The sequence below is a fragment of the Mustela nivalis genome (genome assembly GCF_964662115.1).
Source record: "Mustela nivalis genome assembly, chromosome: 10".
Classification (NCBI taxonomy): domain Eukaryota; kingdom Metazoa; phylum Chordata; class Mammalia; order Carnivora; family Mustelidae; genus Mustela; species Mustela nivalis.
Genome location: NC_139029.1, coordinates 62,818,162 through 62,836,167, shown reverse-complemented (window position 1 = coordinate 62,836,167; position 18,006 = coordinate 62,818,162). Strand labels below are relative to the sequence as shown.

General features: G+C 35.2%; 1 protein-coding gene across 18 annotated transcripts in view; it reads left to right on the top strand.

Moving 5' to 3' along the window:
• Positions 1–18,006, top strand: part of ZZZ3 (zinc finger ZZ-type containing 3) — a 119,964-nt gene that overhangs the window by 55,065 nt on the left and 46,893 nt on the right. For 9 of the 18 annotated variants that reach the window (XM_082686598.1, XM_082686599.1, XM_082686601.1 and 6 more), the window contains 2 exons: positions 1,155–1,308; positions 6,366–7,921. The exons of 1 other annotated variant lie outside the window; for it this stretch is intronic. In XM_082686598.1, the coding sequence (XP_082542724.1) occupies positions 6,417–7,921 (1,505 nt within the window). In that variant the 5' untranslated portion in view covers positions 1,155–1,308; positions 6,366–6,416. The remainder of the gene's footprint in view (positions 1–1,154; positions 1,309–6,365; positions 7,922–18,006) is intronic. 8 more of the 18 variants (XM_082686612.1, XM_082686603.1, XM_082686613.1 and 5 more) reach the window with 1 other exon arrangement.

Below are 18,006 nucleotides of genomic sequence, written 5' to 3'. Positions count from 1 at the left end.
CCTTGTTTGTGAAAGGCTTTTGAGGTTGGGTATTAAGGAGTTGGCAGTTGGAATCTTTGTTGTAAGATAAGTGAATTTTCAAGTCAAGGGTACTTTTTGTAGGATCATGTTTTCACTGTGCACCCTCCTTATATTAGTTTAGAATATTTCTTAATGTAGTATTATTTTATTTAGACAATTTTCCTACCTTGTGTTTTTCAAGAATTTATAGGCCATATTTGTGAGAGATTGCATCTCTTGATACTAGATATTATTACCGATCTAGCTGACTAAAATTGTTTATTTTTACTAGGCAGTAACTCTAGTTCACAATGTTTGTTAACTGCATCAGTTTTAAAATTTTAATCCTTCACTGTGAAAATCTTTTAGAATATAATAAAGTGATTGTCTGCATCATAAACATTACTAGTCTTTTTCCTGGTATTCCTTCTTGTTTCCAAATGGGCACTTAACCATTTAGCCAGATACTCTGAAAAGGATATCATATATACATTATCATAAAGTAAAACTCTTAGCTAACAAGACTGTCCAAGAAATGGAGTACACTTAGATTAATTAAAATATCTGGCCAACAAAATCCGTATTGTTTTTGTCCTAGTTAAAAATCCATATACAAAAATAATAGAACATTTTCTTCATTATAGAGTCTTAAGGCACTTTAGTAATCATCAGGGTTATCATATAGATATTTGAAGACTTAGTTGATTCTTTGGTGTGCATAATTTATTTTTGTTGTTCAGTCCCCAGTTTTGAATACTTAAGGGCCAAGTTTTGGGAAGGCCTCTAGAAAAGAGTAAGAGATTATAAATTCTGTATGAGAAATTTTTATCAAAGGCAGTCTTGGGGTCACTTCAAAAAGATAACGCTCGTAGACTCCAGAGAAGAATGGAGCCACATTTTGATGCAAACTAATAATGAGTTGTTGGGAGGATTCAATATATTTCAAGGTCTTTTTGGTTTGTTTTTGTTGGTTTTTAAACATCATTTTCTAGTTTCTTGGTATCTCTGAGGCTACAGAGTTCCTAAGAAGTATCAGAGATGTTACTATGAATAGATATTCTGTTTTCTGCTGTTTCCTCTTATAGAAGAGGTAAATTTGTTAGCATAAGTTAATTTGTTTCTTTAATTTTTTTTTTTATTATTTTATTTTAAAGAAAGGAATTTAGGAGGTTCTAGTATTCTCCATGGCTGAAGCTGAGAGTCTGAAACCCTGATGCTTAAGCTCTATTCTAGATCGTAGCTTCAACTCCTTCAGGATATAAGGAAAAGAGATAATATTTCCACAATGATAGATCTTTGGTTGTACAGGTAAGTTATTTAGTTTTGCAGTAGTGAAGACAACTGTAGTTTGATATTTTTTGTGGGAGGGTTAACTTGTTATATTTCTATACTTTCTTCTGTATGTATATTATGCAGTCTGTCTGGCAGTTCATAGGAGTGTGGAACTGTAGGGAATGGGTTAGGGATGAAATATTTTCCCACTCTTCCCAATAGGGATATAAATGAAGTGACTAAGTATGTCGGAATCTCTAGAGCATTATCCTTGACACTGTAGGTATTTTTGGTTGAAGGGGCATTATGAAATTCCTTGACTTTCTGCTTCTCCCCAATTTTCTTTCAAAGTATGCATTCATTCAGCATTTTGTGTATCTGTCTGTGTCACTTATCTATCATGTATCTCTCTCTCTTAATGGGGAAGAAAGAAGAGATCCCTTTATATAAGGCAGTACATAGTAGAATTCACAGCTTCAAAACACAAATATTAAGAACTTTTAACTTGCATTGCATTGGTGGGTCCCTACATTTCACCCTCCTACTTTTAACCTGATAGTGGTAATTGCTCAGCTAAAGAAATTTGACTTAAAAGAACTGTATGACAAGAATAGTCTGAACCGTTACTAAGCAACTCATGTTTATGTTCTAGGTAGAAGAATCATATTGGTAACACTTTTCCAGTCGCTTTTGCTCTTTTTGCCTTTCGCTTTGGTTTGATATGGTATCATGACCAGTTTTCAAAAAATTGTTCAATTAATAAAACTAAATATTGTGATAATAAATATTGCCAAAAGGTTGATGTTAATGGATGATTGCCAGTCTCTCAGTCCCCAAAATAAATTATACTACTTTGGTAATTATAGTGGAGCAAAAGGTTATAGGCATTATTTTTGAAAAATCTTTTTGAGATTTCTTTCTCATAGGTAAAGGCGATAGCTGGAGTAGTGTTTTATTAGGTGGGCCATTTTAGTTTTCTTCCTGTTAGTTCATATTGATGCAGTTCTGCAGATGGAGTCCCAGGGGCTGGACATTTATGGTCTGAAATACAGCTGATACTGTTTTAGAATCCTGCAGTTAGATTTGAGGTAAAGGTAGAGTCAGATTTGGGGGAGGATAGTTTGACAGCATGGGTGAGATATTAGAATTATAGGTAAGATTTGGAGCTTAATATGAATAGACAGGTTGAAATTTGGTTGACTGTCCTTGATGTGCACTCCAGTAGGAGGAAAACTTACGAGGGTGGAGAAGAAAGGAAGGGACTCTGTTTAATTTTTGTGATTGGTTGGTCATATTCTCTTCTGTTTTAGGAAGTGCCATATTCATTAGTTGATGTATATAACATGTAGGAAAAACTTCATTCTAGTTGCTAGATTGCATTTTGCCATATGAATATGTTAACTAACAGTTTCCCTTAATTCCGAAATTAGAGTGATTATTCCCTTAATTCCGATTTAGAGTGGGTGCTGGCTAAGCTTTTCACCACGTGTCTCCTATTTAGTTAACTAAAAAGGGTATTTTCTGAGATACTTAGTTTGTAAGTAAGTTCCCTTAGTAATTTTAATTTTTAGTAGGAATATAATTTTGTGCTCCAAACCTCTTCACTGAATTTCTTCAGTAACTGTATTATGCAGCTAAAGCGAGGAGAACAACTACTTTAGTCTATAATACTTAGCTAAGCATGGCAAAGCAACATTGAGACTTGGTTGTGATAATCAAGACAGTTTTAGTCCCTTTTTGGTAACTGAAATTTGCACTCGATTTATTAGATAACTGCAGAAAATGTGTGCCTTTATATATGCCTATTCAAAGTAGAAAAGATGAAGAAAAAGGTTAGAACAGAAGAAAACAACCTCAGAGGGAAGAGTGTTTAAATTTCATTTAATTTTCAGAATTTTTTATCAATTTATTGCCTTAGGCACATGCAGTGTTATTGTCAGGCAAGAGATTGAGTCCTCTCTTTGGTACTACTTAAGCCAGAGCACTCATGCTTTTATTTATACATTTTTATTACTAGAATCAAATAATGAATTAAAGGATATATTATAAATAGGTCTAATTTAGTTTGAACCTGATGACTATATTATTTTTAAAGAATTCTGTCTGAGTCAGTGCTTCTCAAATCCTGATAGGCAAATAAATCACCTGGGAATCTGATTAATTGGTAGGTCTGGGGCAGGGCCTGATATTCTGCATCTCCAACAAGCTTCCAAGGGATGCCATGATGCTGGTTTTTCAGGCCACACTTTGACTTGTGAGAGTTTGAGGTACCAAAAGGGCCGGTCCTTGTATTAAACAGGTTTGCTTTAAATATGTCTCAGTAGCATAGGATTTGAGAACTTTAACTAAAATGGACCTTACTATGGTTGATAAATAGAATAAAAATGCTTTTTAGGGATCAGAAGAAACAAAAAGAGGTTTCATCTTTCATATTAGTGTTTTGATCACTGGAATAGTGAAGAAATAGGCCCTCATTGTTAGTAGTGTTTTATAATTACATATATTATGTATACGTGTATAATACTATGTAATAGTATTATATGTATATATGTATTATATGTATATAATACATACTATGTAATCTTTGTATGTATTCATACTATGTATGTATTCTTTACAAGTAACTAATAATAATAGGTTTATTTTATTAATAATGACAAGGCAGAGATTTTGATTTCATTTAGATTGGTAGGAAAGGAAAGAAGGGCTGGGGGTGCCTGTTACTGCAATCCTTTGAGGTTTAAATACCCTTAATTGGCACCACATTTTAAAAAGTAAAGATTAAGGGACGCCTGGGTGGCTCAGTGGGTTAAAGCCTCTGCCTTTGGCTCAGGTCATGATTCCAGGGTCCTGGGATTGAGCCCCGCATCAGGCTCTCTGCTCAACAGGGGAGTCTGCTTCCCTTCCTCTCTCTCTGCCTGCCTGTTTGCCTACCTGTGATCTGTCAAATAAATAAAGTCTTTTTTTAAAAAGTAGAGAGATTATTTTTTTGTGTTTATAAAATATTACTATTGCCAGTATTATTTTTGAATCATAAATTATAAACATAATCAGTTTTGAATAATAAATTATGAATATAATTAAATTAACATGAACTGTTTGCATTAGATTTTGTAAGGAAAGCTTAAAAATTATGTTTCTTTTGTCTATTTACATAGGTAATTAATATTTAAAAATCGGTAATCTTCAAATTTGAGAGTTACAGATTTGGGTATCTGAAACAAACTGATTTTAGTAATTTTTAGCTTGTGCTTTTTAAAAATAGCATTTGAAATTTAGCTTATAGTTTTTGTAATTAAAAGTGGGTATTTATGGGACCTTCAGTATTTATTACCTGTGATTTAAAATGGGCTGCAATCTTCATGACAAGATTTAAGCAAAAGAGAATTACAAGTCATGTGCCTCCAATGATCCCCAAATAGTAAAAGTTTACTATATGAAATGTATTTCATACCTCTGATTGGTATCCTGTACTTGTTCATGAGATGGCTATGGCTATAGCATTCTCTAGGACAGATTATCATAATCTAATCCCAGGGATAGTTTGTGAGTCTTGTAAGATTTTCAAACATTGTTAATTAAAATTGAAAAGTATGCCTTACTCTGAAACAAGACTAAATCAATGTACGTATATTTTAGGAAGCTTAAATTCATTTGTCAGCAGGCAGAAAGAAGACGACAATTCCCTTTTCTTTTCTTTATGTGTGGCAGTGTGTTGCTATGGCTTCTGTAGTTCTTCATAACCTTTCTACTGTTAGACACATCTAGTTGAGGCAAAGGAGAGATTATATTTGGTTTGCAGGGGAGGGGTAGAATGGCATTTGGAGGGTTTATATGAGAAGGAGACTATGGGAAGCATGGTAGAGGGAGGTGGGGGGGGTACTATGAAACTACCTAGTATGAAACTACCAACAGCCATTGTTAGCCTCTTTCTCTATCCTGGACCCCATTTGGAAGTTAAGTAGTGAAGTGACAAATTGTCTTGTGAAGCTAAACAGAAGAGGAAGAGAAGAATGGGTACTGGAAATGTTAATAGCGCCTTTATTTTGCTTTATGGGAGAACCTTTGGAAAATAATAACCACTCAGAGTTTGTCCAGATGGATTGACCAGTCGGGGCATTTTTCAATTTCCCTTGCATTTCTATCTTAGAAACACCAAACATCCACACGAGAAAACCAGTTCATCTCCCAACATGTGTTAAAATTGTGGCATATACATATATACAGGGGTTCAAAGGAGAGGATGGGGTTATACATGTAGTCCTGATTTCTTAGATGTCATATTTACTTTGGGGGCTTCTTTTCCTTTTTCTTCCATCCTCTTCAGGATACTTCCTTTCAGTTGGCTGTACTTCTTGTACTTCTAGAGACTAGGATGATTTGGGTTTGCTTTGTTTTGCTTTAACACTTGCAAGCTAGGGTTGTGATATCTATTCATCTGCTTGATGACAAAAATTCTACTGCAGCTGAAATTGTTTGGATGTCACATAGTTTGTTACCAAAGGATTTGGCCAAAAACTCATTTTAGTAAGAGCGAATTAAGAAAAGCAGAGCCTACCACTTTACCTCCCAGGAATATTTTGAGAAAACATAAATGATTGGGATAGTTTTTGTGATAACTGCTATAAAAATTCAAGGGTATTCTTTTAATAACCAAGATGAAATCCTGTCTTTCAGGGAAGTCTTTTCTGGGACCTTTGTGCCTGTGTGTCTGAGGCAGGTTAAGGGCATGGTCTGTAGAGCCCTGCCCTGCCACTTAAGTGTGTGGCTTTGGACAGATTTCTTAAAAGATACAGATACTTCACCCTCCTCATTTGTAAAGTAAGGATGGTAATAGCAGTTTTCTTAATTGTTGTGAGACTTAAGTGAGTTAATGTATGTAAAGCATATAGAACAATTCCTGGAACATATTAAGTGTCATATAATTGTTAGCTATTATTAATATCATTTTTAGAAATATTTATAAAAGAAATTATATCATGTTATTTATTAATATTGGCTATACTTGGATTTAAAAGTTAATAGCTTTATGCTTTTGTTTTAGGTATATTAACTATTACCTTTTTCTCATTATTTTGTTTACATTTTTGAAGGTTTCCCAATGAGTGGATCATGATGACCGTATTGTAGGGACTTGCCATAGTATGGCTGCTTCCCGATCTACTCGTGTTACAAGATCAACAGTGGGGTTAAACGGCTTGGATGAATCTTTTTGTGGTAGAACTTTAAGGAATCGTAGCATTGCTCACCCTGAAGAAATCTCTTCTCATTCTCAAGTACGATCAAGATCACCAAAGAAGAGACCAGAGCCTGTGCAGATTCAGAAAGGAAATAATAATGGAAGAACTACTGATTTAAAACAGCAAAGTACTCGAGAATCATGGGTAAGCCCTAGGAAAAGAGGACTTTCTTCTTCAGAAAAAGATAACGTAGAAAGGCAGGCTGTAGAAAATTGTGAGAGAAGGCAAACAGAACCTGTTTCACCAGTTTTAAAAAGAATTAAGCGTTGTCTTAGATCTGAAGCACCAAACAGTTCAGAAGAAGATTCACCTATAAAATCAGACAAGGAGTCAGTAGAACAGAGGAATACAGTAGTGGACAATGATGCAGATTTTCAAGGGACTAAACGAGCTTGTCGATGTCTTATACTGGATGATTGTGAGAAAAGGGAAATTAAAAAGGTGAATGTCAGTGAGGAAGGGCCACTTAATTCTGCAGTAGTTGAAGAAATCACAGGCTATTTGGCTGTCAATGGTGTTGATGACAGTGATTCAGCTGTTATAAACTGTGATGACTGTCAGCCTGATGGGAACACTAAACAAAATAGCACTGGTTCATATGTGTTGCAGGAAAAGTCAGTAGCTGAAAATGGGGATTCGGATACCCACACTTCAATGTTCCTTGATAGTAGGAAGGAGGACAGTTATATAGACCATAACGTGCCTTGCACAAATTCAGAAGTGCAGGTCAAGTTGGAGGACCACAAAATAGTAACTGCCTGCCTGCCTGTGGAACATGTTAATCAGCTGACTACTGAGCCAGCTACAGGCCCCTTTTCTGAAATTCAGTCATCCTTAAGGGATTCTGAGGAGGAAGTAGATGTGGTGGGAGATAGCAGTGCCTCAAAAGAGCAGTGTAATGAAAACACCAGTAACGCCCTGGACACAAGTCTTGAGAATATGCCAGTCTCTGGAGAACCAGAATCATCTTCTGTTCTAGACTGTGTTTCAGCTCAAATGATGTCTTTATCAGAACCTCAAGAACATCGATATACTCTGAGAACTTCACCACGAAGGGCGGCCCCTACCAGAGGTAGTCCCACTAAAAACAGTTCTCCTTGCAGAGAAAATGGACAATTTGAGGAGAATAATCTTAGTCCCAATGAAACAAATGCAACTGTTAGTGATAACATAAGTGAATCTCCCACAAATCCTGATGAAATTACTCAGAATGAAAGAGGAATATTTTGTGACTCCGAAAATTATGGGAGTGAAGGACTAAGTAAGCCACCCTCAGAGGCAAGACTTAATATTGGACATTTGCCATCTGCCAAAGAGAGTGCCAATCCGCACAATGCAGAAGAAGAAGAAGATGATCCTGATGTTTATTACTTTGAATCAGATCATGTGGCACTGAAACACAACAAAGAGTATGTGTAAATATGGTAACCATGAATTCTGCTTTGTTTATTATTCCCCACGTTTTCAGTATCTGTTCATAAATGTCTATTCATAGCATTTTTATTATAGCTAAGATTAATGCTTTAGCTGAAATTTTAGGTTTAACATAATGATTATCTCAACTCTTAAACTCCAAAAAAAGGAAAGACTTTAAAACTCAGCTTTATTACTCTTCTCAATGGCAATATGGTTTTCTAGTTTTGATATTTCACACATCTCAATTAGAAAAGACACGTGGAAACATGGTTGATGGTGTTTTCATTAATAACTTTAATACCATTTCAGTTAATTTATAAAATGGAAACATCTTTAGGTATCACAATACACTTTGAATTTATAGTTGCAGAGTTTTATGAAATGTCTGTGCCTTCCAGACAGTGTAAAACCATTAACGAGTGCTTAGACATCATATAGATAAGGGAAATCTGGCAGGTTAGAAATACACTTTTATCTTACTTACTTATCTAATTTCTCATTAAAACTTTTGATTTAAGATAATGTACTTTATGCATTATCTTTGACTTCCGTGATTTGCAGAAATTGATATTACTGTTAAAACTATGATGGGTAATTGTTTATTGTAATTAGCACATTAGCAAGAGTTACAGTCTGCTCTATAGTTTACTTAAAGCATTTGGGACAACTTTCTCCTGATTCTAAATTACAAGGGGAGGCTATTTTAAAGTGCTGTCATTTCTTAATCTTTGTAATGAAGGTACTTTTTAAAAATAGAGTGTCCAAATTTATCACAGTTTTACTTAGATTTGCTTTAAGTATTCTGGGTAGTAACACAAATGAATTGGAGCTAACTCTGAGTAATCCTGAATAGAAGGTTAATGAACAGTGAACAGGGTTTATTATGAATACTGTGATCAGCAACAGTAAAAGACATACATGAGTTAATCACCTTTATTCCTACAAAGTGAGCTTTTGAATTACTGGCACAGATTTTATAGGCTGTGTAAAAACACCGATTTAAGGAAACTTTGTAATGTTCTTGTGACAGTTGCCAGATCTGGTATGTATCAGATCACAAAGTATCAAATCTTAGTTGTGGACCATAATAATTTTTTGCCATACATTATAGATCAGATTTGTATATGATAATTTGGTGGCCTTTTAGCATATGTTTCTTCTCTGAAAAATTTCCTTTTTAAAAAAAAATGGTATTTTAATATTTGGTTTAGTAGAGAGGTCATTTTATCAGCATTTTATTCATTTATTTTTGTAGAATGGTTAGCATTTTTATATATTTGAAATATTTGAAATCCAATTTGAGATAGAAACTCAATAAATGAATAAGTGAAGTTTTTCCAATTTCAGGTAGATGGAGTTCTTACCATTACTATTAAGCATCGGTTTTTAAAAACAGAGTTGCTTATCTGCAGGCAAAAGAAGCAGAATATTTGTTAGAGAAAAACCAAGAACTCAAGAAGTGTGCATTTTTATAAAATGGTAGTCGTTATGTCTATTCTCTTCCTTTTATTGTTACTTTGGCAAAAGAGATGCTCTCTTAAGGCCTAGCTGGTATATTGATGGGAAATATTTTCCCATTAATTCATTGTTTTACTTTTTTTGTTTGAGCTCTCCTGATGATCGTTCCTAAGGATGACAAACCTATGAAATAATTGTCTAAATATAGTGGCCGTAACATTTAAAGAATGACGTTCCATATTCTTTTTTTTTTTTTTTTTAAGATTTTATTATTTATTTGACAGAGGTCACAAGTAGGCAGAGAAGCAGGCAGAGAGAGAGGAAGGGAAGCAGGCTTCGCTGCGGAGCAGAGAGCCCGAAGTGGGGCTCGATCCCAGGACCCTGGGATCATGACCTGAGCCGAAGGCAGAGGCTTTAACCCACTGAGCCACCCAGGCGCCCCTGACGTTCCATATTCTTAAGCCTTTGCAAGAATATAGTTTGAAGGGTTCCTCAGGTACACAGTCCTTTGGGATTTGGATGGTAGTTGCTTTATTAGGACAGCATTTTCAATTTAATGCCTCATTTGGTGACCTTGGGCAAAAGAAATCACTTGTTCTTGCTTTTTTGCCTTCTTCCAGTCCTTTGAAGGTAGCACCTTTAGGCACTTCACTTGTAAGTTTTTTTCCTCTGATGGAAGCATATTGGCAAGAGTTAGATGGAGGGTGAGAGCATCTTGATTAGCATCTAGGTTAGAGATAATTTAAAGAAAATTGAGAGAGGATGTTTGATCATGTTAGATGTAATCTCATTTCAGTAGAGTCCTTATTTCTTTGCTTTTTGTTTAGAGCCAAGAGATGATTGGATATAATGTTGGCTTTTTTTTTTTTAAACCTAAATTGTCATGGTAAAAAATACCATCCTGATACCTGTCTTGTGCTTTGAAGTCTAAAATTAATTTCTTTTGGTTTGAAAATGCACTTGGGGTAAAGAAAAACAAAAGATAAATGGGTAATTAAATATTATTCTTCTGCGCACAGAAGTATACACATACACCCCCATCAAAATATTTTTTTTTCTTTCTTATTCTCTTCATGCTATTAAATTTCTCCAGATAATTCCCTTTGAAACTGGGAACTAGGCATTGCCCAGATTATACATGAGTATCTTTTTTTTTTTTTTAAGATTTTATTTATTTATTTGACAGAGAAATCACAAGTAGGCAGATAGGCAGGCAGACAGAGAGAGAAGGGGAAGCAGGCTCGTCGCTGAGTAAAGAGCCCCATGCGGGGCTTGATCCCAGGACTCTGGGATCATGACCTGAGCCGAAGGCAGAGGCTTTAACCCATTGAGCCACCCAGGCGCCCCTACATGAGTATCTTTACCAGTAGGGAATGTATACTTCTGGATGGCCAGATTCAAAAATAGGTTATGGATAGAAAACACTGAGCATGTCATAGCTTTTTATCTGGAGCTGGGAGAACATGGTTGTTCTCATTCTAATTGTAACTCTTCTCTAAATTAACATTGATTATTTAATCAGCAACTTGCTATCCTACCATTTAGCCTATATTTATCTGTCTTATTTACAAAGGTATTACATATAGGGTCATCTAATGACTTGGGAATTTTTGAAAAGATATTGTATATAGAAGCCTAGCCTTAGACCTGATTCACGATAATTAGACCATAGACCAGAGAAATGAATTTATGGGCATTCTGGATACTTAACCTTGTTTTATCTCGAGATGTGTCCGTTTTATTCCCATGAACCCACAGTGTGCTTTTACATATTTATTTATTTATTTGTTTGTTTGTTTGTTTTTTGGAGAACTCTACTAGGAACAAGGGAAGGGAGACTGAAGATTATCTTTTTTTTTTTTTCCCCCCCGGGCAGGATTCCAGATGTGAATTATTGCACTAGGTCTGATCTCTTAAAGAGTAGTGGGTGGGGAATCAGAAGAAATGTATTTTATCTAAAAACCCAGGTCTTCGAGGTTGAAAAATTTTGTTAAAGTGATAGATAATACCTGGTGACTCCCTTTTTGGCCTAAATAGCCAGACTGACTGAGATCATAGATTTAACTGTGATTTGCTTTTTTCTCTTTGGGAATTGACCTTTTGTGGATTTTGAATCAGAAGCATTGAATCAGGTCTTTCAGATTGAAGTTCTGGCTCTAGGGAAAGCAGGTATGGAAGATTTTAGGTTCAGAGCTTTTTCCCCCCAATTCACAAGGCAATCACTGGAAAATAAATATTCAAAAGAAAATGTGATTTGATCAGTTTTCTCTGAATTCTCATTGTACAAGAATACTTAAGTAAATTATTTGAAGGGCCTTGAATAGCTTCATTTAAAGATCTTGTAACTTTACATAAATAGGCAGAGGATGAAAAGTCAGGTGAAGAGTTTTTGGAATCTTGATGTCTTCTGAAGATTAACTCATTGATAAGATTATTAATGTTTATACCAATTTTCAAGTTTCTAGATAATGAAAGTGTAAGAATAAGCTAGTTACTGTTCATCAAAAGAATATTGCTCATGTAGTCTCTGTGTAAGAAATTTTCAAGCCATATTAAAGAATATAGGAATTGTGTTTTTAAACTTGGTTCTCATTAATGTACTTTAAATAATTATGATATGTCCTTTTATACTACGCTTATGTGAATCATTTGAGATCATCAGTTTCAGAAGCTGCATAGAGAAAATCCTCATTATGTCTTGTAGATTCACTTCCTATGAGACTGCTTTTATTGTTTGTCTAAGTTTCTTTCAAGGGGCGAGAAGGCTCCTGAACCAGATGTGGATTTTGCTTAGAAAGCAATAGAGGAATCATCCTGCTCTAGACAAAGTAATGTTATGTGTGTACTGTGCTTCATAAGGCACAGAGTGATTTTCTCTAGTTTCTTGTTTGACACAGCCTACAACTCAGAAGTAGACCAGATAGCATCATATAGTCCCCATTTCCTAACATATAATTAAGGTTTTAAAGTTACTTATTGAAATTCTGATGAACTACTGGTAGATAGAGAATGCCCATATTCTAATTCATGGTGAGAATTTCTCCTGGTTATCTGAGGGAGCAGATACTGGGTACTCAGTTTTCAAAATTCTTTAGTTCAAGTTTAAGCTCTGTAATTGTAATCATGATTATCTGGTTTTATCTGTCAGAGAATCAGCATTATAGGTAAGTAACCTGTTCTGTTTATTGGATAAAATGTTTTCATGTTCGTTGTTTTAAAGGACATTCTGTTATGTATCTGTGAAAAATAATTGCCCTGTACAAATTGGGGATATAAACTTACTTGACTACAGCTTGACTTTAAATAGATATTTTGGATAATTTGCAAAAAATACTTTGGGGGATGTTTTGGAATGCAATTGAGTATATTAAAGTTAGAGGTTACCAGGGAAAACTCATGCATAAGTGTACCCTCTCAACTAATTGAAAAAGGTGTGGAATATAACAGCCAGAGTGGCCCCACTAGTTTGCACAAAGTTTAATGAGAGGAGGGAAATAACTGTCCTTAGTATAAAATTTTTGGTTGTAAGAGGAGTATGCCATTGACTAATCAAAATAATCAGTGCAGTGAACTCTTGGTTTTTTCCTTTGAATGTCAGCATCTTTTATTTCAAATGATGTGAATGGTGTCCAGAACTGATCCTTTTTTGTAATCCAAGTGTATTTGTACCTGAGTATAATTTAACTTTTTCTTCATTTAGGGTCATTTTTGCTGACAGAGGTTATGTAGTAATACTTTCTGCCATCACTGCCAGAATATCTATGTTTTTGCTTAAGTTCAATGATTTGGACTCCTCTGCTTTTTATGTTCTTATAACTTAGCTTCTTTTCTATGTTCTTCTGGAAGTTCTTTGACTTCTTATAATGTTCTTCAGTCTTGTTATCTTTCATTTTATTGTCGCTAGTGCTGTCATGCTACCTTCCTTTATAAACTCAGCCTTCCCTTCTGATTGAGTGCTTTTAGTTCTCTTTAAACTTGGAAATCAGAATAACCAAGCTTGTTAGAATTAGGTCTCATGATTCTTGAGTAATGCACTGAGGAGTTTCTCTCTGAATGCATATAGAAGCATTAGAGATATTTGTTTTAATTATGTGTTTTCTTGTTTGCTTTCTTTCTGGTTTAGAGTCTGTATCTTACATAACTTACCAGGTGTCTAAATTCTGGATGGAGAAACAACAGTTCTTTCTTTATATTTGGCAATAAATACCCATTTTAAAAATTATCATTTATTTGAGATTAATTGAAGTGTAGCCTTTAGTTATAGGAACTTTATTTTAGTAGGTTTTTTATAGGCTCAAAAATGTTGTTTTTACATATTGGTAAGCAGACTATACCATTTATATGTTTCTGTGATGATTCATGTCATCAGATACTATAGTGTCAGTAATAAATGAGATCTGTGACTTTTCTGCTTCTTTCTTCAGTGAGGTCTGTATCTTCTGTCTTCATCAAGGTCTGTATACTGCTATTTCTTTTACATTATCATGGAAAACTGCTTCTGCTTTTCTCTAATCTCTGATTTTAACAGAGAGAAATTTGTAAAGTGGTGAGCAGAGACTGGGCAGTTTGTTCAGGGTGCTCTTAGTTGGCAGAATTCTCCGTAGTGTGTTATGATTTAATTTTCACATATCTAGTAATATTTGTATGGTAGATGCTTGAAATATGTTAAGGATCCGAGTTTTCTATTTCTTTAAAAAGTATTGAAATTTGTTCTGACAGGCAGTTAATTTACTTAATAATAACCATGATTCTATTAAGTTTTATCTTTTGCCCTGATAGGAGAAGTACAGAGTAACCTATATTCTAGGTTTGGTTTAGCCTTAGTTTGGCATAGCCTTTCTGATGTCTCATTTAAAAAGGTCTTTCCTCTGGCTAGTTGAAACCTGAAGGACTCTAGCCTCATGAAAACTGATAATCTTTCTCTCTACAACTCCTTGACAGTTGTTCTTTGCTTGATCTTGTGGAATCTCGTGTTTTACACATGCAGCTTTGTATGTGGAAGACACAAGGGGACCTCTGTGCCGATACTCCACGTTTCCTTCTTCCTCACTTTTGCTTCTTTCTCTTTGTCCTACAAATTCCAGCTGCCTCACTTCCCCAAACTCAGTTTTCTCTCTCTTTCTCAGCTCAGCAAGACCGCTTCCTGTTCCATAGTACTGATGGTACTTCCATGCAGAAAGTGTGATCAGAGTGTGCCTATTTCATCTGTTTGCTCTCTCCTGCAGAGCAGAGTTCTGCAATGCATGTTGTCTAACAATAATTGTTTGTGTATTTTCTCTGGTTGTCTAGTTGTGTATGACAGAAGGATATTCAGTGTTAATTCTGTCATGACTAAAAGTGGAACTTTATGATTTAATTTCGGTATGCACTAGGTATGTTTTCTTCTTGTGATACTCCCAGTCTGAAGATTGGCCATTTGGAAATTATTTTTTATTGACACTTGTGACAACGAGGGCTAGTTTTTTTTTTTTTTTTTTTAAGATTTTATTTATTTATTTGACAGGGAGAAATCACAAGTAGATGGAGAGGCAGGCAGAGAGAGAGAGAGGGAAGCAGGCTCTCTGCTGAGCAGAGAGCCCGATGCGGGACTCGATCCCAGGACTCTGAGATCATGACCTGAGCCGAAGGCAGCGGCTTAACCCACTGAGCCACCCAGGCGCCCGAGGGCTAGTTTTTACTTACACCTTAAAAATTAGTTGAAGCAATTTCTTTTCCTAAGAAACTGAAGTCAGAGAAATTGGAATAATACCAGTTTGAATTGAAGAATGAGAGTAAAAGAGACTTACTTTGTTTTGTTGTATTGGTGGAGTGTTCTATGGTTTGAGAAGAAGTAAAAGTTAGGTTATTGGTTCAGATACAGTTCATGAGGATGAGTAAAAGAGAAAGCGACATACAAGAAGATGTGAAACAATTTACTAGGTTTAAAGTGGTAACCATAAGAGATGAAACAGTAATGTAGCTAGGTTTTAGTTATTTTTCTTAGACCCTTCAAGTTTTTTGAATGGGCCAGATATGATGTACTATATTTCAGAAAGCTAGGGTGAATATGCTCTTTTTATGCCTGTCAGTTTCATCCAGTTTCTTGTAAATGTCAACTGTTTTGCGAAAATTTATTTTCACTGATGCTATTTTTACCATTTATGCTAAGTTGAAGAACTCATTCAACTTTTGTTGTTGTTGTTTCCTTCTTTTCACTTGTTCTAAATAATCCTTCCTCTTAATTTTAAATATTTTAACTAACAGTTCTCAGAATATAAAAGCATGAAATTTTATTATGTTTCAACTTTCATTTGGAGAGAAAGGGTTATGTAATAGTTTATTGGCAATGAAGGTAGAAAGTGCCATTGAACACTAGTCAACACCTAAAGTATCTTCTTAATAAACATTTCAATATGGATATAGGAGTGAAGTTAAATGAGCCAAGTGTAATATTTTATAAGTACTGTTTTTTTAAGACACCAGTCATGGTGGGGTACCTGGGTGGCTCAGTCTACTAAGTGTCTGCCTTGGGTTCAGGTCATGATCCCAGAGTCCTGGGATCGAGTCCCACTCAGGTTCCCTACTCAACAGGGAGTCTGGTTCTCCCTGCCCTTCTGTTCCTCCCCTCTGCTTGTGCTCTCTTTCTCAAAATAAATAAATAAAATATTCTTTTTTTTTTTTAAAGATTTTTTTTTAATTTATTTATTTGACAGACAGAGATCACAAGTAGGCAGAGAGGCAGGCAGAGAGAGAGAGAGGAGGAAGCAGGCTCCCTGATGAGCAGAGAGCCCGATGTGGGGCTCGAACCCAGGGCCCTGGGATCATGACCTGAGCTGAAGACAGAGGCTTTAACCCACTGAGCCACCCAGGCACCCAATAAATAAAATATTCTTTAAAAAAAAAAAAAAAAAAGACCCCAATCATGACGGGATAATGTTTTATTTTTAAAATGCTATTAAAAGTTTTACTTGTAAATTATTTACAGAAGTAGACTGGATTTGAGGAGTATTCCAATCCCCTTCCATTATAATTTTTAGTTGGCAGTATGATGCTGGGTAAATGTCTTTAATTTCTGTGGTTGTTAGTTTTCTTATCTATTAAAAAATGGCATTTATGTAATTCAAATTAATATATAACTCTCAAAAAAAAATATATATATATAACTCTCTCTATATATGAGTATATGTGTGTGTGTGTGTCTTTCTCTGCCCTTCCCCTTGGTTTTGGTACTGCTCATGCTTTAGTTCTTTACTTCCTTCTTATTCTGTATACTCTCTGTTAATATTCTCACACACTGCTGTGGCTTAAATTACTATCTCTCTTGATGGATTTCCAAATGTATATATCTCCAGTCAGATTATGGTTGAGCTTCAGACTGCTTACAAGATCATATCCATTTGCCTTCCCGATAGTAAACTTAGTGGAACATGTCTAAAATTGAACTTAGCCATTGCTTGTTTCAGGTACATCCAATATTTAATACTGTCTTTTTACTTAATTGGTAGTTTCTTTCACTTTCCCTATCTAGAAAAAAGGGAGTTATCTTCAGTTACTTCTTCACTACACTCCCTCTTCCACCAGTGTTACTGATTCAGCTTTATTTCTTTATTCTCAGTGCCACTTTTTTTTTTTTTTTTTTTTTTAAAGTAGACTCCATGCTTGGTGTGGAGCTCAGTGCAGGGCCTGACCCTACTACTCTGAGATCGAGACCTGAGCTGAAATCAGTAGTCAGATGCCTAACTGATGGAGCCACCCAGGTGCTCCTCATTTATACTTTTTAAAATTTAGGTCACTGTCATCTCTTCTTGATTACTGGAAATGCTTTCTTAATTGCTTTCTGTGGTGCTAGTGTACTGTAAATCTGTTCTTTCAAGTGAACTGTTGCGTGATTTTTAAACCTTCTTTTTTTACTGTCTACCTCTCTATATTATAAACAGATGAAACCTTTAGTTCCTTTAGTTCTTTTATTTGAGGTTTCTCATAAGTCTGACCACCTGCTGTAGCCTACCCTTGACCCCTATTTCCCTGGCTATCTTACTTTCTCTGTCTGCAAAGGGAGAAGGATGTTTAAATTTAGACATCATACATATAGTCTGAGAAATCTTTCCAATCTTCCCAAGATTGATGGAGTGGTCCCTGTGTGCTCTATCATAGCAACATGTACAATAGACCTCAGGGTCTTTGAAGGAATTGTATCTTTCTAGTTGGTTGATATATCATTGGAGAAATGTTAAGCCTCATCCCGGTTGGAAAATATCAGAGAAAATTTGGTATGCTTTTCATAGTAGAGATTTTTTTTATGCTATTAGTTTGATTTTTAATACTCTGGATATATGAAATTTAGTACTGTAATGATTTCCTTTTTTTTTTTTTTTTTTTTACTTAAAAACTAGATTTTAAGTTTTAAAAGAAATGTTGAATAAGGGGCACCTGGGTGGCTCAGTGGGTTAATGCCTCTGCCTTCAGCTCAGGTCATGATCCCAGGGTCCTGGGATCGAGCCCGCATCGGGTTCTCTGCTCAGCCTGCTTCCCCCTCTCTCTCTGCTTGTGATCTCTGCCTGTCAAATAAATAAATAAAATCTTTAAAAAAAAAAAAAAAGAAGAAGAAATGTTGAATAAGCTACATAATTATTCACATAGT